Source organism: Euwallacea fornicatus, chromosome 17 (genome assembly GCF_040115645.1).
Source record: "Euwallacea fornicatus isolate EFF26 chromosome 17, ASM4011564v1, whole genome shotgun sequence".
Taxonomy (NCBI): domain Eukaryota; kingdom Metazoa; phylum Arthropoda; class Insecta; order Coleoptera; family Curculionidae; genus Euwallacea; species Euwallacea fornicatus.
Window position 1 is genome coordinate 325557 of NC_089557.1, and position 24024 is coordinate 349580.

The 24024-nt window shown below is 45.7% G+C and overlaps 4 protein-coding genes across 27 annotated transcripts in view; 1 reads left to right on the forward strand and 3 right to left on the reverse strand.

The window, feature by feature from the left end:
• Positions 1-820, reverse strand: part of SLO2 (slowpoke 2) — a 29214-nt gene extending 28394 nt beyond the window's left edge. For 3 of the 5 annotated variants that reach the window (XM_066291682.1, XM_066291683.1, XM_066291680.1), the window contains exon 1: positions 318-819. In XM_066291682.1, the coding sequence (XP_066147779.1) occupies positions 318-561 (244 nt within the window). In that variant the 5' untranslated portion in view covers positions 562-819. Of the gene's footprint in view, positions 1-317 lie in introns of all 5 variants that reach the window. The other 2 variants (XM_066291679.1, XM_066291678.1) reach the window with 1 other exon arrangement.
• Positions 821-1930: 1110 nt separating this feature from the next.
• On the reverse strand, positions 1931-7617 carry DopEcR (G-protein coupled receptor DopEcR). 3 transcript variants are annotated; one of them, XM_066291881.1, is made up of 4 exons: positions 7170-7617; positions 4905-5156; positions 4401-4552; positions 1931-4346 (listed from the first exon to the last, which is right to left on the reverse strand). In XM_066291881.1, exons 2-4 carry the CDS (start codon positions 5074-5076, stop codon positions 3663-3665), a joined length of 1008 nt encoding a protein of 335 aa, XP_066147978.1. In that variant the 5' UTR covers positions 5077-5156; positions 7170-7617; the 3' UTR covers positions 1931-3662. The 3 variants fall into 3 exon arrangements, with proteins under 3 accessions (XP_066147978.1, XP_066147981.1, XP_066147980.1); XM_066291884.1 differs by lacking the exon at positions 7170-7617 and adding an exon at positions 6892-7154; XM_066291883.1 differs by lacking the exon at positions 7170-7617 and adding an exon at positions 6676-6848.
• Positions 7618-7922: 305 nt separating this feature from the next.
• On the reverse strand, positions 7923-23840 carry Glut1 (Glucose transporter 1). 17 transcript variants are annotated; one of them, XM_066292505.1, is made up of 18 exons: positions 23609-23840; positions 20654-20781; positions 18799-18854; positions 18036-18270; positions 16150-16296; positions 15611-15914; positions 14895-15151; positions 14696-14820; positions 14338-14645; positions 14120-14278; positions 13855-14067; positions 12739-12942; positions 12530-12669; positions 12239-12268; positions 10713-10813; positions 10575-10658; positions 9806-10084; positions 7923-9612 (listed from the first exon to the last, which is right to left on the reverse strand). In XM_066292505.1, exons 5-17 carry the CDS (start codon positions 16170-16172, stop codon positions 9993-9995), a joined length of 2040 nt encoding a protein of 679 aa, XP_066148602.1. In that variant the 5' UTR covers positions 16173-16296; positions 18036-18270; positions 18799-18854; positions 20654-20781; positions 23609-23840; the 3' UTR covers positions 7923-9612; positions 9806-9992. The 17 variants fall into 17 exon arrangements, with proteins under 17 accessions (XP_066148602.1, XP_066148600.1, XP_066148604.1 ...); XM_066292503.1 differs by having other exon boundaries at positions 12739-12963; XM_066292507.1 differs by lacking the exon at positions 16150-16296 and having other exon boundaries at positions 12739-12963.
• LOC136344767 (myosin heavy chain, clone 203-like) lies at positions 21092-23434 on the forward strand. Of its 2 annotated transcripts, none has more exons than XM_066292521.1 (4): positions 21092-21679; positions 21922-22286; positions 22342-22700; positions 22756-23434. In XM_066292521.1, exons 1-4 carry the CDS (start codon positions 21229-21231, stop codon positions 22775-22777), a joined length of 1197 nt encoding a protein of 398 aa, XP_066148618.1. In that variant the 5' UTR covers positions 21092-21228; the 3' UTR covers positions 22778-23434. The 2 variants fall into 2 exon arrangements, with proteins under 2 accessions (XP_066148618.1, XP_066148617.1); XM_066292520.1 differs by having other exon boundaries at positions 21093-21679; positions 22342-22696.
• Positions 23841-24024: the final 184 nt, after the last annotated feature.

The window sequence follows — 24024 nt, forward strand, 5'->3', positions numbered from 1 at the left end:
TAGAGCGATACGGAAAATGAGTTTCTTAATACTAGCCAAGGGCGCGCCCCATTTTAACCTACGCAGCAGGGAAGAGAGGTCTCGTTTCAAAGGAATGTTCGGAAACATCCGTTCGACGTTACTAACAAACTAATCTATCTAAAATGTTGTTTTTGGTTGTGGCAAATGACTAATGCAGCGAGGCAGACTTCTAAGATGATGTAAGCAGTTCTCCTACTGATAAATGACTCGGATCGACATGATGCAATATTACAGCGCTGCAAATCTATATGTTCTGTAGCTTAGCGCAATGAGCAAATTTCTCAAAAGTGTTTTACCTCGTTTTAGGGCCACGAACTCACAAGGGAGGAAAAATGAAAATTTCATAAAATCGACTTTATGACAATGAGTGGCGAGAGTATTTTTTTTTATTCGGGCGACATGGCTGGATAGATTGAGATAGATCACGTCTTCTTCATTTGATGAGGGCAAAAAGGGCGGCTCCTTTAGTGGGCAAACGTACTCCGCAGCAGCGCGAAACAGACTGTTCCATTCTGTGCTGCTAAGGGTCGCCCTCGACATCGATCCGTTACGAATGTGAACCAATGAACTTTAAAAGGTGCATCCGAAAAAAGGGACGTTTGTAAGTCCCTTTGTTCCTCGACCCGTTCATGTTTGCGCTTGATGAAAGATAGATTGATTTTCCGGTTTACATGTACCCTTCACTGACTTTTTCATTTGCTGTCGTCACGGATTCTTGAATGAAACCCCTTCGTGCAATTTCATTCGATGTCGGCGGAAAGGGTCCGATCCAATTTCGCGGATGGGCCCTATTTACAAATTCATTTGCCCATAGGGCTGCTGTTTTATTCGTGAGGGCCACGGACGAAACGTCGGTACGGGCTCTAATTTCTATTCTGCGGGAAATCCTCAAGCGCAACACCGATTAGGACCGAGGACGAAGGGGGCACAAGAAGGAAGAAAGTAAGGTTTAAAGGACGAAAGAAAACAACTGCGGCGCGATAAAAGGAAAGTTCAATAAAACGCTCGGAAGTGGTGGCGAAAGTATTTATGTCTCCTCATTCCCTTTCCTTTCCCAATCCCTTAAAACACACCTCGAAACTTTGTGCCTCGCCTTCACCTAAACTTGTGGAATTAACTAAGATAAATTACCATCAAGTTCCTAACGCGTCCAGCGCCAAATATTGAGAGCTCCGTCGATTTAATCGAGTGGCCAGCGGACTGCTGTGGCCCCATGGTAGGATTTCCCACCGTCGAGCACGCAGGTTTTGCAGGTATAAATGAAGGCCTCCCTGCAGGAGCCATCGCGGACTCTCTAAGTGGACAAGAGTTCCTTCGACGGAAAACAACACTGCTTAAGCGCTCTCCAACTGCTTCATCGCTTCTTTCATTATTGCCATCACCCAGATCTATATAAAAGAAATAAAGTTATTTACACGGCTGTAGCAGTCATGAAGTCTGAGGTCGTGCCAAACATGCGAGGCAGCAGCGGCCGCCACTGCGTCAAGAATGATGGAGCTCGTTGACGTATAGGAAACATCGAATAATTCGCGTTCACCATCGAGTCAAGGTTTCTTTGAGCGGCCTCCCGTTGAAGTTATTTAAAACAATTAGATTTGTTATTGGATCAAAAAGTTTAATAACGAACCGCAATTGTCGAACGCCAGGACGTGTTAAATTAGTTTTAAACCGAGTTCTCGTTCGTTTTTCTCACTGATACGTGGAGATTTTCACCAATATTTCAAAATGGGGGGAAACAAATGATCGGCAGGAGCTCTCGGCCCTTGTTGGCCGATTGACATTTGATGCAGCCGCCATTAAAAAGGCGGCGAGCCGCAGATTGATGCGAGTCATCGAGAGTATCTGCGGTATTTTTGTTTGTGATTTACTGCCTTGTTGTTAAGAAGTTTCGCAACGAAAAACAAACGAGTGTAATTGAATAAAATGTTTATTTTTAAAATATTTTAATTCTGAACAACTTTTTTTGATACGTTTTATAAGTGACTTTTTTAGTAACGCCCTACGCTAATTTAACAGTAGAAAACTATTGAACTATCTTACAAAATGTCTAGTTAAAATTATGAGCAGACAATATATTCATGTATAACAACATTTATTGGGTATAACAGGCGTAGACTACGAAAAAACCAATACGGAACTAAACGATTTTTGTACCGTCTAATATTGTTCTTTCAACTAAAGTTTGCTGAATATCAAAATAAACGGCTTTTACACGTTGTCAGTTAGTATCAGTAATATACACAACAACTATAAGGGATTAGATTATAAGGGTTCTTAGTAAAACTTTAAAACCTACCGAAGATTGGCGTTTTATACGTATTTTACACAAACTCTACTCTAAAAGCACCAACGTCGTCTATATGTTACTCGTTAGAAAAATCATTAGTACCCACTTTCTTATCATGAACTTTCCACAGAGGGGTTGGAAAAAATATACTGTAGATTCACGTGACACTGTGCTTACAAGAAAATTTTGATACAGAAAAATATTGTCTCTAATGAATGTAATATAAGCAATATAGTACGTACTTAACTAACGTTATAATGTTTGATTGTAATTTCCACAGCAAGATCTACTTAAGTCAACAACAAAAATACTATTATGTATATACGTTTTCTTATTTCTAAGGACATTAAATCACTGGTGTGCCCGCGATCTTCCCCGGTTTGCTACACCACACCGAGCAACAAATTTCGGGTTTGATTCTGACCGATGTGTATCGCTGTAACTTTCATTGTTTTTGCTAAGCTGTGAGCCTAAAGTTACCCTAAATATTAGTATCTCCTATACATACCGATAATCTAATCATGAATTGGAGTGTGCAACTTCAAATTAAAAAAATAAAAGTCACCATATTGTCAAGAAGAATTTTGTTTTTGATAATATGTTGACTAAAATTTGATCTACTTTGCTCATATAAAAGTTACAACTATACATTTCTCCGTCGGCGTCGGCGCTGTTCCTTGGTGTTTCAAGTAACCAATTCCGTCCAATGAATTGATTCAAATACATCTCACTCCAATTGGTATAAATGTATATGTATTTGATTAGCAGAGCTATTTTCACGTAAGAAAATTGCCGATGTGTAGATAATCTATGTCCTAACCGAGCTAAAAGTTAGGCAAATACATACCTAGCTTTAAAATTTTCTTTGTATAGCTGAATATTGACACCTAGAATCCTAAAATCAGTTTTAAAGTTTATAATAATTTAATTGACATTTACACTATACAACGAGAAGCTGCCCTTTCATGAACGGTAGAAATGCGGGGGTCAGGAGAGCCTGAAGGTTTATTGTATATGAAGTGAGGTTTTTGCCAGTTAATTAGAGTGATTAGGGCAGTGAACTTTTCTAAAAATACTTCTGGTGAAAATCACAAAAGGACATTTCCCCTCAAAACAACATCTATTTCCTAATAACAAAACTAAACGTGTATCAGTCGTGGTTCTGATTGAGTCATCACAATATCGATATCGGCTTCTTCACTGTCCCTTTGCCCTCTACTGCCGCCTGGTCGCTGGACTGGCACCAGTATCTGCGCATCTTCCCCACAACGAAATCGAAATCGTGCATGGCCAGGCCGGTGAAGCGGAATTTGCGAGTGAACTTGCTCAGGTTTCTCAAACAGCCCTTTTTTAGTCAGTCGTCCGATTCCATTCCTATTAGCTCCGCCTGCATGCGCCCTTTGTACTTGCAGCAGATCGTCATGCAGAAGATGCGCAACGCAAGTCGAAACTGCGGACTGAGCATGATCAGAATCAGCGCTTTCCAGAAGGAGTTGAGGAAGCCGAGCCAAACCACCCCGAAGTGCAGGAACTGCATCTGGAATTTGACCCCGGTGAAGTACTCGTAGAGCTTGACCCCAATGTACGGGGTCCAGGAACACCAGAAGGCCACCACCAAGGCGAAAGACATCATGTGACTGGGATTGGACAGGTTTTCTGACAGGGCAGTGGCGTACTCTTTGTCGTGGAAAGCGTAGCCGCTGCGCAGCCGTCTAAGCATCATGAAGATGTACGTGTACGTATACACGATGGTTATAAGGCTGGGGCCTAAAATTAAGATGGACAGGGTGGCCGAGTAGGCGGCCATGCTGCCCCAATCGAGCATGCAGACGTAGGCTTCTCTGTCAAAGAGGGGCTGGTTGAAGCCGAGAAGGGGGGGACAACAGAGCATCGCCGAAGAGATCCATGTGAAGGCCATCCAGCACTGGCAACGCGTCTTGGTCTGCAAAGTCTCGTAGCGCAGCGGTTTCCGGACAGCCAAGTAGCGATCCACGCTAATCCACATGAAGGTGTAGACTGTTACTGCCCATAGAGTCACCTGTAAAATAGCTATTTAGCATTCGGTTGGAAAGCGCCGAGGACGTTTCGAGACCTCGAGGTAGCCGAGAAGTCTGCACAGGACGTCCCCGTAAACCCACTCCTTGACTATTGCAGGGTACACCGAGAGGGGCACCACTATCACCCCACAAAGCAAATCGGCCACCGCTAGGGAGAGTAGGTAACAGTTGATGACTTCCGATGGACCTAAAGTGAAAAAATCCACATTTTCTAACGGAAAGTAACTGATAATCCGGCAACCTGGCCAGGCTCAATGTCAAGAGATTTCTCTCGAAACAAATGCGAAGCGCGAGGTTGCCATTTAGTTGGCACATCGAAGGTCACACTAATTGGCCGTCCGTCATTGGCATCTCGAAAATTTTAGGTCGGTTCGCGTGGCAGGGCCGGAAGGAAGACTCGACTTCTAATCATTTCGTGGCGAAACTACTCGGAACCTGAAGACGGCACCGAGTTTCCGCCACTCGTCGAACCCGAACGCACCGGTCCTACGGTTCTCGACATGCCAGTTCGGCGGAACGACCCCTTCGCACCTCCCTACCTCTGAAATTAATCAACGTGGCGATAATCAGCACATTGGTGATAATTATGGCCAGGGCCATGATGAAGATGATTCCGGCCTGCGTGAGGGTTTCCAAAGTCAGGACGATTTCCCCGTCTTCGTTGGATTGGCTGAAGATGATCATCGTGGTGGTATCTCTCCTATTTAGCATCTTCTGCGGATACGCAGCTTAACGGATCATATCTTCGTGCGGCGGTCGTATCGGCTTTTACGACGTGTAAGATGGAAGACCTGCAGTTTTAGACGTTGCAATCAATCGATATAAAGTGGCAATGAAACCCCCCCCCTCCTAACCCCCCTCCCCTTAACCCCCCCCTACCCCCTCGCAGCAATAATATTCCTAAGGTTTCTCAATGCCTTGATGACAATTCGTGTTGTTAAATAATTAAACGCATTTTTTCAATTGGGATTAAGCGGCCCTATCTGGGTCACAGTTCAGGGGGTTTCGCGTTCGGTGCCGCAGTTCGCCGAGGGGAAATTCGCGAAAATGAACGAAACGTGACATCTCGGCCCCGCACCCGCGTCGATATGAATTAAATTCATAATTTTTTCCCGCGAGAGAAATGGTCGCGAAAAAGGGCCCGAAACGTGACGTCGACGCCATTTGCGGCGCCCACGTCCCTTGCGAATTACCTTTACGTATTCATTTTCATCGTGGAAAAATTACATTAACCCAAATCTTAAAGTCGAGGTATCAGCGAGTTGGGTCATGCAGACTTTATGCGCACCTTTTTGGCACCCTTCCAGCTGGTAATGGCTTTGTTATTCTTCTGCCAAAGCAAAGCAAACCCACCGATGTATTTACCGGAAAATTAATTCCCCATAAAATGGGGCGAGACACGAATGGTACGTCCCGGGCGGTAAATAAACGGAGGGACTTGTATTGTTGAGGCCTTGCCAAAACAAGATCGGCCTTGTCCCGGACGAGGCCGTTTTAAGTCTTTGATTTATAGGCCGCATCGCCGAATTTCCACTTGGAGTCTCCCTAAAAGTCTCCCGCGCACTGAATAATGCAATGAAATTAGGTATTTGAAGAGCATGAATCTTTAATGGAAGGAATAAAACATTGCTCAGCCCCAAATAAAATATCGAACAGGGCTTCGCGTGTCGCCAGCGGTGGTCACTCGACCTTCCGTCCACGTCGACAAATCATAATTGCGCAAAAAGGCGTGTCGCGATATTTATTTATTTATTTCCCACCGCGAGGAAACGCTCGAAACGCCAAAACGTCCCATTTTCACGTGAAAATTAATCCTCCAAGATCGGGCATGGCGCATCGCGTGCGGGGAAGCACCGATACCTCAAATGCGGGAGGCCCGGCCTGTCCCTTCTTTGGCACGTTTGTGCCACGTTCAAATTTCAAATTGTGCACTAACGGACTCGTAAGATCGCAAAATTGCCATCACGAATTTTGCCCTAAAGTTTTGCTGCCCTTGTCACAGTTCGCTCGGCAACGTTGCAGCGTTAAAGCTTGCGAGTTCCCAAAACAGATGAAGAAAGCGTCTCCTCGCCGGAGTCCGAGTTGCGGCATTGTCATTTCGTGCGGGAAGTCGCAAATTTCACGATAAGTTCGATTGTCTGACCGCGAACGCATCCGGGAACGTTAGTGCAAGCAAAACGGCAAGGTGAACGTTCCGATGGGACCCAAGAACGAAATGAGGAGGATTGCTCCCGTCCAAGCGTCCCTTGCATGCGCTTTTGCGCTTCTAAATTCCTCCGCATTCATATTCATTAATCCTCACTTACTAACCTTGAAAACTTCTGCTTTATAGGTTAGTTCCGATTGGTTTAGGACGTTGTGTCGTTAGCGTCGTAACTCGTTCTAACGTTGTAAATATTAACGTATTTGTTAACCAAAAAATATTCCGCCACCGTTGGAGGTTTAACGCTCGCCCTTGGACATGCTTTAATTGGCCCTTTCTCTGAATAATTGCTTTTAAAAATAATGAGCATTATTACGCCTGACCTTGACAAAGAAATACTGGGTAGAGCGCTGCATCGAGATAAAAATATCCGCCACGGGTGTCAGCTTCCCCGAGGGCGAATTTCATTCACTATTTTGTCAAGAATAACACTTTACTGCGTCACCGTTGAGCGAGTTCGCAATGTTTTTATTCAGCTCACATACGACACTTCTCAATTACATAAACGCTCTATCTGGACGGTAGGAAATCGCGTTAAAATCACCTCCCACTTAAAATTCCCATTCATAAACTCGCTCCATAATCGACCGTCATCATTTACCTGAATCGCTGTCGCCGTAACACTAACCATTACTATGAACTTATCGCTACAGCGGAACCTCCTCAGCGTCGCTAAGCTTGACCGAAAGTTCCAGGAGGCGTAACAATGATTTATTACGTTAACGCGAAAAGGGTTTTTTTGGTTTTTTTTTATATGGCGAAAATCGAATTTCGCCTGTTTGGTCGCAGATCGAACACGCGCAGGGTGCAAACATGCAGCAGATGAACTGACATGCTGTTGGAGAGCGAGCAACGGCGCGGTTCCACTTCGGGGGCTGTTTACCGACTGCGCCCCGGTCGAGCTCCGTCGCCCTTATTTTGTCGATTACGGCCGTGAATTTTAGACCTGCAGAGCGCAAACGTGAACTTCGGAAACCGTGATGTCACCACAGAGGGTGCTTACGTCACGGATCGGCACGCCTCGACGAATTCAAAAATTCCTGCCGCCGAGTCCGCGAGAGCGCCAAACTACGCCACCGCGGTCCGGGCCGGGTTCCGTGCGAACACAAAATAAATCTGGCAGCCGTGCGAACGCACCTGGGCTGCGACCCCGTGTCACCGTCTCCGTCCCACCCGCGGGATTCTCGCCCGCGGCGGCCATTTTCTCTCGACGAGAGGCCGTTGCCGTGCCGCCGTCGTTGCGACGGTTTTGTCGCACGTTCGAGGGGAAGACGTCGCAGTGCTCCCGGCCTTCGGCGACTCGAATCTGGCAATGGCATGCAGGTTCTCTTTGGGGGAATAACAGACGCGCCCGCATAGAGATAGAACTTTATTGCATTCAAGAAACTTTACATGTTTCGCAGTTTTTTAAGTTATGAATTCCGTTAACGTAGGTCCTCGATGCTAAATCTAACTAAGTAATTAATCAAACACTCTGCGGCACCTTTCGTAATATCATATTTCGTCACATAAAAAAGGGAATATAGTAAGAATTTCGTTAAAACGTGTCCGTTCCAATGAGCCCTGAACCGAAAATTGCTCGATACTCTCGAAATCATAGAAATCTACGGTATTCAAAGCAAGGTCCCTACAAACTATAGTAAACACTTCTCGTCGAATTTTTAAAGATTTATACAAAAAATTATAATGTAAAAAAATTTGCCTTATAAGTTTAGTATTCGCTTAACCTAATTAACAGTATGTACATTTAGAATCGTATTCTTGTGTTATTCACTTTATTGTGGTACTGAGCGTCTGCGAAACGCCCCCGCGCACGCGCCGCGGCGCCGTTCCTCAAACACCCGGTAAATTAAACTCGAAACAAACTCCAAATTTAATACTTAACATTCCCCCCCCCCCTGGATGGGGGTTTCGCCTTATCGCTTGACTCGCACGGGATTTCATCAGGTATTAGGCCCTCGACTGTCAAGCGATCATCTAAGTAACTTAAACTTTAGTCATACAACTACTCAAATATAATTAAGTTGGTACTTTCAGCGCACTCTACGAACCGTGGTATTTCAGTGAACATGCGGTTACTAATCTCACTATATGCGAAGCGATTTCCTTGCTTTAGCAGTGCACTGAAAGGTGCGTTGTTTATTAATTAATAGAGTGTAAACAGGACCGTACCTGCTCGCAGGAATTGTCGGGTTGGCAGTGTTTTGTTTAGAATATGAACCACGCCTTACGAACAGGTCCGGTGGGGGGGTCAGTCTGACTCGAAAACCTTCGGGTGGTTGTGTCCTAAGCGCCCCCTGTGGCCGAAGTCGCACTGACCGTGCCGAGTGCATAGCGGGCTGTGTCCAAATTCTTATGGTATATTGCTAATAATGTTTTCTTCGAAATTTATTTACAGGCTTCGATTTCACTACGGTCCTACTTAGTAGGTAAAAATACTGGGCAAAAATGTGACTTTTATCGTGTCCCTGCGCGGGATCGCTGCGTAGGAGGGGCAACGGACTGGAAATTGCCCCCTCTCGCGCCTCTCATAGGACAAGGACACCGTTATTATAGCTAATATTAAACCATATACGAAGTAACAATTCCCATCATAAATCAACGTAAACTTACAATAAAGGCTGTACAAACTGTTTATGTAACAAAACGACTTACTTATACGAGTACAATAAAGAGTTTAAACTATTCGTGTTTGTGAGGCCCTGGGGTCAAGGCCCGTCTATCTCCAGCAAAAACTGTCAATTCCTTGGGCTGCATTAAGCTCTTATAGCCTCGTCGGGGGTACTTAAATTGACGCTACGATAACCGAAACTTGTGGAGATAAACGGGCCCCAAGTTCGGTGACTTCTTCTTATTCTTCGCCTCGAAACGTCTCTTTTTGCTACGGCACGGGAGGCTTTAACATTAAACTGAGCGAATTAAGGCCATGATGAACCGCGAAAGAAGTTTAGTTTCGTAATCGATTATATCACTTATGCACAAATATCACTGGTTGCAGATGGTGCTGGATCTCGTCTAGACCGAACGTGCTTGGCATGACACACCTGGAACGATAATCCAGAAATGAGATGGGAAAACTTCTGAAATAAAGTTTGGTTCAAACGGTCAGGATCTGCGGAGGATCCGTTTTTTTTCTCGTTCGGATCTCTAGCTCTCCGCGGAAGGGTGGTAAAATCTGAACCTTCGTTGAGAAGCGGGGAGGGACCAGCCGACACACGCGTAAAACCATCTACTCACCTAGGTCTAAACCGTGGAACCCCCTCCGTCAATGGGTACGTGTGTGCCTCTTGAGACTATGACGGAGGTAGGATGCGCAGGCCTTGCTGCGCTCGACGATCATCTCGACCAAGTGATCCTCGATGGCAATCAGGGGCGTGGGCAATGGCAGCAGGCTAAACGTGGCGATGTTCAGGGATTCCCATTGTCAGACGGCACTGTTCGGGAATCGGGGAGGAGGCAGTGGCGGCGGCTGCGAGGACACCGCGTCTCCGGCTCGGGAGGAGCGCTCAGAACCGGCTAGAATCGCGTGAAACAATCAACCAGCGCTAAAGATCTCGGTGGAAAATGGCATCCTCAGAGTCGAGAACTGCGTGAATAGTCCTCTGTTCCCTTGTTATGTCGGAGGATTTGAGGACGTTGAAAGGAATTTTTGGGGAAAAATCTATCATTATTATTATTATTTTTTTTTTTTTAGATTTTAGCGAAAATTGTTTAAAACGAAATAACAGTGGACGATGAAGCAAGAGAAAAGACATGAAAAAAATAAATGTTTTTTGGCTTTATTTATTGTTCGAAAGCTCTATATATCGGACGCCATACTCGTTCACGATGGCTCATCGGTCGATATCTCCACTCCAAAAGCAATGAAAAGCAAGTTTTATGTACATAAGTGATCGCAGAGAGTTCCCCTCTCCTGACAATTGCGTGTAGATACTCTGAACAAGTTGTCTTTGTGTTTCATGTGCAAAAAAAACAGTGCTGCTACGACCACACAGTATGAGGGTACCTGACAACGACCCGTAGTATGTGTAACGTCGAAGATTATACGTCATTTGTAGTATTTGATCCTGAAGCGGGTCGCTTAATGGATCTTAATCGGAAATTTATATCAAGAGATGTCGAATGTGACGATTTAAGCACTCACATGATTCCTGTTGATGGCATTTCTCCTCGGTCACCACCAAACCGGACTGTTCGGTGATCGGCATATGTTGTTCAAGCGCATTCACACAGTTCAACATACTCCTAAATGAGGGCAGAGGAGGATAACGTTAACTCACTTAAAAGGTCTAAGAGCTCTGCAGTTGCATGCAACAAAAAGCCAATGAAAACGCAAACGCTTCAATAAAAAGCCCATTTATTTTCGATTGAAAATACAACAATAAAAATGTTTTTAAAAAATAATAAAAACTTGTCAATCATGCAGAAAAAATAATCTCTGTGGCAGCGTGTAACAGCAACAACGTGTTTAAGGTCTCTGTGTAATAGATATATCCAGTGTATCCATCGGTCAGTGTGTAATTGCTCAGTATAACTTTAATTTCATTGTGCGTTTCGTCGTATGGAAAGGTTTAAGGCATTACACGCTTTTTTTACGAAAAATCTATAGATTTGTGTTTCCAGTGTTCGTGGGATCGTCACTGGGAGGATTTTTTTGCGGTGGAATTTCGTCGGCGGTGCTGCAAAATAAAAATAAAGACCCTCTAATGAACAAAAAAAAAACACTTTTTTCTTTAAACACGCAGAAAGTGTTGGAACGCCCTATATATTTGATTTTCCCGGCAATTCCCCCTTCGAACATTAAGCTTTGAGCCAATCACGACATCTACGATAATGCAGAAACCTGCACCTTACGACTTGTGTTCGAGCATATCACAACTGCGACAGCGCGATCGCCCAGCGACACCCCTTGACGTGGTCTAACGTCAACGCGCTCTCAATTGTTTTTGAAACTGGTGCGCACTTCGGCGAGACGTTTTAAACAGTATTTTCAACTGAAAAATCAATTAATTAATTAACCAAAGCAGCATTTCGCGTGGAATCTCGACCGCAAAAATACTGAGTGGACTGAATCGTTCTGGAGAAGCACCTGGAGCTCCTGAAACATGCGGACCGAAATTTGCATTGTTTTGGGGATTGTTCGCCGTGCGCCGTCCATCGCGGCATTTTCTAAGGTCAGTCAGCGTTTTATCCCTTTTAATTTGAGCTGTGGTGAGCTTCGGGGCGTATAAAATTCGCCATTGCGTAAGCGATACAATTGGTATTGTACGCGGGCAGTGCGTTCTTTCGGCAACATTGTAACGCCCACGCAACGGCTCAGAGAAATGGCCGATATCCATTTTTCCGAAGTGAACGTTCGGCGGCGTTGTCAGTTGGCGTGAGAAATTGGGAGAAAATATGAGGTGTGCCCAAATGCTCACTTCGGAAAATCGATGCCGAACTCGTCTTCCGGAGCCAAATCTGCGAAATAAATTATCGAAGGATTTTACGTTAATTTAATGACGTGTGAATCATGCCACTACTAGTTATGCCACCAGCCATACATACAGCGTTACTAATTAATGATGAAAATGCAAGACGAAAATTGATCTCGACTGAACAAATGTGCACCTACTTAAGCATTTCGACCGAGCCGCCGTGCTTTAACTGCTAAGGGCAACTTACACTTACCCATACAGTCTACTGTCTCGGAAACTAACCCTACGGTCAAGAGTAGGTAGAGGTAATTATGTGTCTTAAACTTTAGAGAAATCGGGTGCAGAATTGAGTCGGTGGGGCAAGACTTTGTACGCTCCAATAAAACGCCCTTAACGGCACAGTCTTGTCACATCCACATACTCCATTTGCACTCAAAAATAGCAATTCGACCAAAGGTCTGACTACGTTAAGTCCGACCCGATGAAAGCTTAGCATTTCGAAAATCTCCCTTATCCTCTACTACCAATTTACTGAAGGGCTCACCTTCCGTTTCCGTGCCTGAAGATAGCGAGTATTTCTTCGAACGTTTTGTTCTTGGTTTCCGGCACCCTCTTATACGTAAAAATCCAAAATAAGGCTAGGAACACGCTGAATGGCAGGAACGTATAGTTTTCGAGGGCAGTCTAGTGTGAAGAAAAATATCGTGCATAGGTACTCTAAGTTTTCATCGAAAAATCAAGGGACCTCGTTACCTTCATTCTTGGGAAGACGATCCCCACCAGGAAATTGGCCATCCAGTTGACCAAAACGGCGATGGACATGGCAGCGGGCCTCGGTCCCTGCGAGAAGAGCTCGGCGGTGATCATCCATGGGATGGACCCGGGACCCATCGCGAAGAATTTGACGAAGAGCAGCGTGGAAACCACCGACAGATATGACATCCAGTCGATCATCTCCTGCACATAGCCGAAAAACTCCTATCAGGCGGTAGAATGGCGTCCTTTCCGAACAGGGGAGGAGAGACTTTCGAGTTTCAATGGTGGATTTATATAGGGGAAATACATCTTAAAGTCGTAAAATGGTGTGGAATTTATCTAGGTGATTTTATCAGTGCGAATTGTCTATGGGTGTGTGCGTATAGCTCTGAATGTACAGCGTCGCTCCTCCACCATGTCAGAAAGAAGAACTCGTAGACAGGGTGAGGCTAAGAAGCGAAAATAAACTCGTTTGGTTGGTGTGGGGCTGAAGCTAAAAGCGTGGATCAAGCCTCAATCTCTGGAGTGCGAGGCAAATCCGGGGAGTGATTTGTGTCTTAATGCAGGTGGTAAATAAAGGCCAAATTATATTAAAAGGGTGTAGTAAGCAAAGAAAAGTAACACCCCCGCCCCCCTACCTCCCTCCCTCCCTCCACCCCTTCGTCCCGCCGCTAAAATCGCAGTGTCGGAAGGAAGGTTTTTTTTTTCCACGAGTTTCGGGAAATCTAGTGTCAGCGCGCCCTAAACGGCAACGCTGCGGCTCGCTTTTGTTTCATAATATGCGAAAGCTTGAATGGCGTTCGGTGATTTTTTTTTTGTCAAACTCATTGAAGCGTGTGTACAGGGTGTGCGTTTCTGGAGCTCGTCCGTGGGCATTTCGCTAACCGTAACAAATGCGAGGCACATCTTCGTGCTCCAACCAGCGCGACTTTGCCCTAATCTAACCGACCTCGCATCTCTCGTGGTTAATTAGATCTCCAGGGTGTAGCTCCAGAAACGGACGCCCTGTATACCGGAACCCGTTATTCGGCCTAAAAGCACATAGTTTTTCCATACTATTTGAAAATCCCCACGAACAAACAAACAAATTGCAATCCTATACACGCAACAGACCTTGATCAAAAACGAGATAGTAATGAATATGGAGAAGATAAACATTCCGCCCAATCCGTAGAGCAGCAGGGACCTCCTCCCCATCCTGTCCATGAGAGGGATCGAAATCACGGTCATCACGACCATGATGCAGCCGATGCCGATGGTGGCGAACTTGGCGCTTTCGGGGGAAAGACCCGCGGTCTCGAAGAGGTTCGTTGAGTAGTAAAACACCTGCGCATACAGACAATGAAGGAAACAGAGTGAGCGGCAACGTGGCAAGTACCGCATTGATGCCTGAGAGTTGCTGCGAGAGTTGCAGCACTATGCTGATGCCCAAGGGGATGCGCAGCGTGGGGGAGCAAATCAGCTCGATCATGGTGGTGGAAGCTTCGGCCTGCTGGGCCCGTTCTTCGGCTCGCATTTCTTCGATGTCTTCCTCGACCTGTCAACAAACAAAATTTCACCTTTGCAAAACATGCAGGACGTCGCCCAATAATTTACATGGTTGCTAGCTCTCAGTCTTCGTAACGCTCTCCTAGACTCTTCCTCCCACTGCTTGGTAATGAGCAGATACCGGGGACTCTCCGGGCACGCGGGAAGGAGCAGCAATTGGAGGACAGCCGGCACCACTGCCAGTCCGAGCAGTAGAGGCCAGTCCTCGTTGTTACCCAGGATTTGCTCGATGCCCAACACCTGGGACAACAGCAGGCCAACGGTTACCGCCAGCTGGTTGACCGTGCCCAGGCCGCCCCGCAAATTCAATGGGGAAATTTCAGACACGTACATTGGTACCAGAGATGTGTTCAGCCCTAAAGCCAATTTCGGTATTGAAATGATAGATTTTAGGACAGTCGAGTACCGCAATTGATGCCGATAATCAGACGTCCGCAAATGAGCATTTCATAGGAGTTCGCCACTTTCGCGCACCACATGAGACTGCCGCCAGTGATCCCAAGGATATTGTTCAACAGCAATCCTCCCTTCCTGAAAGAGGCGTGCGGGTTAAGACGATATTCAGTGAGATTCTACCAGAGGGACTGAAAAAGAGGGTGTTTTACCGGCCAAATCGGTTGGCGACGGTGCCGCCGATGAACCCGCCGACCATGCCGCCTATGGCGAAAATTGACACTACGACCGAGTAGAGCGTGCTGATCCAAGATTCGGGCAGATCTTCGTTGTACCGCGATCGGTACACGTCCTTCATGAAGTACTCGATGTTACTCTGGGGCGCGTTGATCACCCCAGTGTTGTAGCCGAACTGGAGCATGCCCAGAACAGCCGACAAGATCGAGTAGGAGAGAAACCCGGTGAGGCCCTGGAACGAGAAGACACTAGAAACACAAATCAACGCTAGATGGTGCGTTTCGGAATAGATAGAGGGCGCTGCGAAACGTAAAAATGACGAAATACTAGTCGTAACCGTAAATGTCGGTTTTAAATGCTTTTTTTTTCTTTTGCTTTGGACACTCGCGAGAGGACGATGCAGTTAAAAAAAAAACAGAAACGTCGAGAAATTAAACATATTGGGCGTGGCAAAGCTGCGTTTTTATCGTTTTGCGCAGTCCGAGAGGCGAGTTTTTTTCGATACTTCTTAACTTAATCCCAATTAAGAAGGACTCCAGGAATCCCGCAACATATTTGAAAGCAAAACTAATGAGAGGGGACGCTAAGAAACGTAAAAGACCCGATCATAACCTCAAATGCCACGTGCAATTCTCCGGTTCGCGCGACTGGCGCTCCGCACATAGGAAATCTGCACATTTAAAAGATTAACCTGTTCCAAAAGCCTCAACTTCCGGCGATGGGTGTTTTCCTCGAGTCTGTCGACATACTCGCGCAGCTCCTCAATCTCTTCCTTGACCTGCTGGACGGTGTCCAGCTCATGCTTGATCGCCACCATGTCCCGCTTGACTTCCGACACCTCCGACTGGCACGATTCCACCGACTTGGTCAGTTCCTGAAGCTGATTCCGGATCTCGTTCAATGCGAACGTCGTCTCGTACTGACGATCGCCGCGTTGCAGCTCGTCCAGCTTGTTGCTGAGGTTCATGCTCATCACGGTTACCTGCTTCTGCAAACTTTCCCCGGAAGAAAAACACATCACCTTTCGATTAAGGTCAGAGGTACCAGAACAAACGTGCACTACTACATAGAGGTGAACATGCACAGAACACACAATATAGAAGGCTGACAGCTCTAAGCAGCAGCGAGCCGAGGGTACCGAGGCACAGCTAACGCCCATTCAAGTTCTAGTGGTCAGCAATTAACGCGTTAGCTGTGCGTGGAGAAACCGGCCCTAAAGCTAGCCAGTACCTGGGAGGCGGTAAGGATACCATTGCTGTGTTCCTAAACTATCGTGGATCCTCCGAAATTCGGACTATTGACGCTCCAAAATTTTATACAGGGCGCTTTGATCTTCGATTTCCTGGACTTTGACGGCACTGTTTGACTGTCTCCCACCTATAGTTTGGAAACACAGCCCGTTAGTTATCCAGTTCAATGTCCGCTCGCATAGTTTCCATGGGGAGAAAGTATGCAAGTGAACACAATCAGAATATCTTTATTAGTTTTAGATAATGTTGTGGCAAGATACGACTATGCAACAGGCCTGACTTCAGGCTAGTTTTGAACGAAATTAAATCGGTAATCTCTAATAAGACTGAGATGAGGTAGTCGGACGCTGCGGTTCTTATCGGAAGGTGGCTGTTGTCCAACTAATTTCACCTCTAGTTTTTTACTGAGTCCCTTATTCCCTTTCCGTCTCCGCGAGTGATCAAATAAGAATTTCGAAAGTGCGGAAAAAAGTCTCTCATTTCTCCAAAAAAATGCGTGCACAAGGCGGCCCAATTCAAAGTGACGCATTTTTAAGACGGTGCTCACGAATGCCCGAAAGGGGGTTGTGAAGCTTTTCCGTGTGTTAGAACGTCGATGGACGTTCCACCTCTACAAGTCAGAACGTCGATGGTGGCATTGAAGTCCGACGTTGACGCCCAATCGCGGCGCAGAAACGCGACGCAGGCGTCGAACGGGAAGTTTACCGACTGAAGCAGTCGCGATTTCTGCGCATCTCTTCGAAGATCTTGAAGTGTGCGCGTCAAAATCGGGACGAAGAATTTCCCAATTGAAGATTTGTCTGATTTGCGTTTACTCGGGGCAACACAAGGGAAAAGATAGAAAGGGCCAATCTGCAGGAGCTCCGAAGTGCTAACGGTTTTCCAGGCAACAGGTGAGAATCTGTTGATTGCATTAGCACAAATCCCTGTCAAAACGTTCGCAATTGGATCTTCTGCACTGCGTAGGCACAGGGGGTCGTCGATCCTCACTGCGGCAATTCTTATTTGACCACCCCGTATTTTGTCACGTGTCGTACCGAGTCACGCTACAAGTAAAGGGGTCCATACACTTCAAAACTCGCCGCCCAGACTTTCTCCTTATTTCAAAACGTGAAGTCCGGAAACAAGCAGGGGCGATCAGTTTGGAAATGACCACCCTGTAGGCATATCAAAATCGGCTGGAAATCGTCCTCCCTCTCTCTCTCTCTAAGCGTCAGCTACCGAGACTGGTACAAAGATTAAGTGGATAGACCGCCTATCAGGAACGAGCTCTAACAATTCTTGATGCAACTGCGCTTCCTGCTACCTTCGGCCACAAACGCTCACTTTACTGATTCACTCGAAACGGTTTGGGGCCAATGGCAGCGATGTAAGAAAATTGTCTCGACCAACCACGTTATAGATGTGAGGGTCTCGAAACAACAGAACAACAGCAACTCGAGAACTCGATACTATTATAGCAAAGGCAGTGGCTTGAGCTACATATAATAATAATCAAAACTGATGCGCAGCACGACTAAATCTGGAGAGACTCAGATAACTAACGGAGCACAAGGGCTGTACTGTGTTCTTCGTTTATGTACTGCTATAGGCTGAGACAGTCGTCAATTAGAGGTCTCTGCTGACCTCACATGAAGGTACCGTGTCGGTAGCTGCGAGCGACACCGTCAAGGTCAAAAGGTCGCTCGCAACCAACCAACAACAAAGGTCTCGTTTCGGTGTTTGTATCTTCATGTGACAAGCCAAAATCTGATACTTTCTATCGAATAATAGAAAAGGGGGTGTGTGCGCACTAAGCCCGGATCGATGGCGGGGCGTAGAGTGCATCCACCGCCTTAAGAGGCTCAATGTGGGGAGGAGGGGTACCTAATAAGCAGCTCGCGCAGAGTTGCCTCGTCGTCTGCCTGTATTTCTTTCTTCGTCTCATACCGTGAGACGAGGACGACGCTGGACCTCCGGTGGGGCGGGGGCGTCGGGGCGCCGTGCCGTCGCCCGGTCACCTTAAACGGGAAGGGCGAGCTGGGGCCGTGGCCGTGGTCGGTGGTCCCCCCGCTGATGCTCGCCGCATGCTCCTCCACCTCGGCTAGTTTACGCCCAACAACTAAACGTGCACGCCCATGGTTAGTATCCCCGTAAAACACCGCAAGGCTAGTCCGAGTAGCGCGAAACCCCGGCGTCGTGCGAAAACTCCACGGCTTACCAGAAAAATCTCGAGCTTTCCGTTTGACCACTGGGCCGCGCCGCCGACCGCGGAGTTTTCGCACTGGGTCTCGCCCCGCGGAGATTTCGCGCTCCTCGCAACTGTACGCATTGGCAGAACTACTGTCCCCACAAGTACCGGACAAGGTAAACAATGAAGCAACTGTTGGGTTACAGGGAACGGGCGTGAGGGAGACATTTCAGGAACGGGCGGTATATCGGGGAACGCGAAGCCAAGGGAGTTTTGGCAAAAAAACGCAAAAAATCAACTCAACTAAACTGGAAAAGTAACGAATTGGCAGGAAGAAAGTGCAATTTTATCTTTTTCCCTCCGACTTTATAAAATTCCTGTTGCTTTAACCTGCATAACTGCACTGAAAGAGTACTAAAATAAAACGGTTTTAATCAAAATATTGATGTAGCAACTCACCTCAAGTTTCCAAAAGGCGAGTTTCATGGTTGAATAGGTCGGCAATTATAAAAGACCTGGAAATAAAAGAGTAACAATTCAGTTCATTTCAACAATAAACAGCGAGATAAACGCTGAAAAGACGATCGAAATTATGAGTTATTAATATTCATTGCGAGTCTAATTATTAGATTTCATTGCAATTTCCCGAGACCAATAAAAAAGTCAACCGTAACAGGTTATTTGCTCTATAACAATTTTACTCGCAGCCGTTTATCGCATATTATTGGCGCTTTTCTATGCGGTTCGGCACCAAATTTGCAGCAAAAACGGATCTGTTCGCGCGGAGCGCGAAATTTCCCCCCCAATAAAGCGTCACAGCGCCCTGCTCGCATTCAAAATGGCGCCGCAGAAGGCATCTTTGCGAAAAGTCAAAATGGCGGCACAGGGGGCATTTTTCGAAAATAATCAAAATGGCGGCACTTGTCAAACACATTTGCGTCAACGACCGAATTGCCGCCATCTTGATTTCGAATTCGATCTGAGCTCAGCCACAATTAATTAATTTCCGCGGCAGCAGGGCAATCGTTACGCCGCGACTTCGGGTCGGCCACAGCTTGGTCTGACGCCATTTCGGTTTTCGGAAAAGCGCCTGCTCCGCCGCTGCTTGAGACCTGAAAGCGGCGTTGCGACATCTTGTCGAAAGGGGGATTTCGCGCTCTTTCCGGAGGCGCAAGAACTATCGTGGGTTTTATTTAGACGAAATTTCGCAGACGTTCCTGGGCCACCCGGTATGGCCCCGTGCGCGGACACTCGACAAAAAGGAAGTGGCGGCGATGCGTAAAATTAACCAGAATTTTCGGAGAAACCTTGTAATTGCAGCCCCAGAGAGAAATCGACTGGAAAAACTGTTGAAACTTCGCCACGTTTTTGTCCACTGTTGACTAACAAGGTACTGAACAGCCAGTCATCACCAGGTGCGTTAATGATCGTTATTTACAACCATTGAGCATCGAAATTAATGAAGGAAACCAGTTTTCTGCCTTAGACACACCAAACTGCATTTTAGATCTTCGGGAGTTTCGACGCCCGAAAAGCGACTTTTACAGTCTCACCTATTCGATCAGTGCCGTCCAGCTTTTCCTCTTCAAGGCCGATAATCCAGTTTATTCATTAATCGAATGTTTAGTCTTACAGTCGGAATCACAAAAACGCACCAATTATTCAAATCCAGCACATGACTACGCGAACAAGAACACTGCGATTAATCACTGAAATCTCGTGGAAAACCGCAAGAATTACCCATTATTGTTATTGATGTTTGCATTGCTCGCTGTACATTAAAGAAAAATCTACAGATAAGCAAAATCTAGTATTATTCCCGTTTAAACGCGGAACGAACGTTAATGCGCACCATAACTTAATAATTATGTACTTGGTATAAACCAGACTGAGTGAAAGCAACACGGGACTTAGTGGGGAGCGCTGGTGCATTGCGGAATACCCATGGTAGGTCTATGGTGGAAAGAATGTCGTATTTGTTTGTCCTGTTTGACTTGCCCAAAAAAACTTAAACGTTTCAATAGCTATTTACAGCTCGAAAATGTAGGATTCTGACCTCGTTTTCCTCCCGACAACGCGTGTTCTCTCACTCGTGTGCATCAATTCGTGTGATATCAAAAACATTTCAATACAAAATGGCAATTAATGCCCAATAAAGCTACACATGTTACTTAAGAAGTGCGCTATGCGCCGGTCAGGCTCCTAATCAGGCTGATGCGCAGGTAGTGGCAGGGATTCTTATCTAAAACTGGTGTGATCACGGGCTTAAAATTTTTGGCTGATGGTAACAAAGTGATGGCCAATGTTTACGTACCTGAAGGTTTAAATCATAGCGTTACATGCTCTACTGCTCAGTCCTCCTGACATAGTTCGTGGGGCTTAGGAATGGATAAGGCGTGAGAACCTGCACACTGGTGACTCTGATGATGATCACTTGGAAACCTGGAAAAAATTCGGAAGCGTGATGAATTTCGCATCAAGGTAATTTGAGTCCTCACTGGCATGAGCCATTAGTCTCGTCCCGGTCAGCTACAATCAATACTTGATGAAAATAATTAGGAATTATTAACTTTAATTGTCAAAAAAATTTAAAAGTCGCGCGTCTTATTAGCACCCATAATGCTGCAACCAGACAAACATCATCGATACCCCCTCGTTTTGTACAAGAGCTCTTCTCTCTCTCTCTCTCTCGCACTTTAGCGCGAAGGTGTGAAACAGCAATATTGCATTGTGCGACTAGACATTGGTTCCCCACCAAATCTAACCTCAATTTAAAAATTTTTGTCTTTGAAATTTGTTTACGTTTACCGGTGGGAAATTCCATCGGAAAAAACGAAATTTTGATATGATTCTTAGTGTCGATTGAGCAGAAACCAATTTCATAGCGCCATGAAGCAGAGTCAGTCTAGCGCCAAATCTGACCCATCCAGAAAAGACAAACTCCCAAATAGCAAAGGTAAATTCTCCGAACCTTCAACCTCAGAGGGGCAACATCAACGCAGATCCACCGATCGACAAAATCCCGAGAAATCCCATTGTTCCAAGCAATTATGCGTGAAAGAAAACAACGTCTATAAGCAGAGAAGCATTTCCCCAGGCCTCAGCCCAGAGTCGCAGCAAACAAGGTTAAGCCACTTAGAAGAACCATCCTTAACCGATCTGGCCTCGAAATCCCGCAAACAACGTTCCCGGTCAACTGTTACCAAGCACCAACCTTGGGGGCAATTGCTTAATAAACCGAGTGGGAAAGATGACTCTCCATTTGGCAATTTCGACCCTTTGAGGACTCTGCATTTCCTCGCCAGAGAACTGCAAACCAACATGCAGACTCGACTTCCTGGTAGGTTTCTACATCAGGAATGGGTTTGGGCACCTTTGACCTTTGTAAGATTTTAACAGATCCCAAATCTTTTCTCTACCCTGACCATGATAAGACTCCCACACTCTAACACCTGAGGATCCTGAACTCCCTCTAAGGGTATACCACTGAAAGAAAATTTTACATGTTTTGAATTTCCCCCACACTTTCTTAGTGGTTTGCCCCTCGTGGCATTAGCTATTTCATTCAAGTACTTTTTATAGAAGCAACAAATTTGCAAGAAATAATCAACGCCATGAATTTGACACTGAAGAGAATACCCCCTGAGGTGGTCTCCAATGTTCATCTGCAGGAAAACCCAAGAAGTTGTGCCAACAAAGATTTAATTTGCAGCGAGGAGAATGTGCCCGTAAAAACCACTTCTAAATACTCTCAGAGTAGAGATTTCACCGAATTTCAAAGGCTAATCGAGGGCAGTACCATGAAATTAGAGACGAGCTGCAGGCAGTTGGAAATGATGTGCGGACAGCTCAAAGATGAGAAAGTCTCTCTTGAAACAATGCTCCAAACTGAACGTAGTAACTCGTATTTATTGCGGAGACGGGTCGATGAAGTGGAGAATGCATATGTAGGTTTTGTGAGCAGAAATCCTTTTGTGATGTAAAAAAGGTTTTTTTTTTTAGGAAAACTTATTAAGCAAATTGAGTAAAAAAGACGAGGAACTTTCGCATCTGAAAAGTTCGTTCGAAACGTTGCAGTTGAAGCTTGAAGGGAAAAATGCACTCGTTCCGGACTCGCAAGTTGCAAATGTCGAGTTAAAAAAATCGAAATCGCTCACGGAGCGCGAGATTCAGAAGTTAGAGCATCAGTTACGCTTATGCGCCATGGAGAAGGAGAAATATTTAGCCATCCTGGAGGTGCGAAACCAACAGATCTACGAGATCAGAAACGAAATGATTCAGCTGCAGGAGTCGGTTAATGAGCAGTTGATGGAACTGCACAACTATGCCACCAGTTCCAGTCCGGGAGATATTGTCGGTAGGTAAATTGATGCAGATGAGCCTGTTAATTGCACGTTAAAGTTTCATTGGTGCTAGGCCAGGAATTCAAGAAAAATGACGCGGCTTCTTTGATTTGGATGAACCAATAAGAAATTAAGAAGATGGGCGAGTTTTTTTTTTTAATTTAGACTGAGAATTACGATGGGGAGCAGAGGCTGATGAATTATGTAAAATTTAAATAATAAGTATCGGTAAATATTCCTTTTTAAGTTCACATATTGAGGACAAGCACAAGCAGCAGAGCAAAAATATGATAATGAATTAAATGATAGAAAAAAGAGCGTTTCGAGCTTTTTAAGACCGATTTATTGGTCGCTCATTTATAATTATTTCCCGCTGCTGAATCGTCCACAGTCCCTAATCGTGGTCGTACTTACTCCGCGCAAAGATTTTAATTACGTTCCCGAAGTCTTGAAAATCCTTATCGACAAAACTCCAAAAACTAGAGGAGGAATCTATCCTTGATATATACCCACTTCATTTTCAAGGGGGTCAATTTACTGTAACGAAAAATGTGTTTTTGCGCAAAAAAGGAGCAAATTAATGTCCTCTGTGTCAAGTGCAATATGCCCCGAAGTCTTTTGAGGTATAGCGGAATTGTTAATCGGCATAATGTAGGTCAAGTATTTCGATCTGGGTGCTTCGTTTAAGCGAAACATTGTAACTGCACCGAATCACTTTGTTGCTGGCGAAATAAAGAATGTGTATAATGAGGGCATATATATTTTTTATATTATCTTCGGCCTAATGAATATGAGTGTGTCACAGGTTCAAATATTATGTATTAGTTTGCGTATTTCGCCGGAACTAAGCCGATAAGTGCAGGGCAGACAATGATCGCCTGTCCGAAATCGGGATCTCGCATATTGACCTAGGGCTTAAGACCTACCTGGGAATAAAGGAGCAGCAGCAGCGGCGACGGGAAAAGCCGTCTGTGGTGGCACAACCAAATCACATACCGTGGCACTAAGGTGCGTCCGTTCACCCTATTCGGCCATCGGGTTCCGAAATTTCGTCTACGCCCAAAATCCGAAAGTAAAACAGAGCTCCAGCAGCAGCTCCAAGACACGGAATCGGGCTGTGGCTCAGGCGCGCGCACGATCGATCTACACCCGCCTGGCCGGGACACACTGTGACGGGGGGACGTCGCTTAGGGCGCACCCTTCTGTGCCGTCGTTTAGGGGTTGCCTACTTTCCACGGAAAACCTAGGGAAATGGGAATAGTACACACGGCAACGTGGGTCGAGCCAAAGATCTCTTACTTACGAAAAGTGAATTTGGGAGGATTACTCGATCTGATCAGGA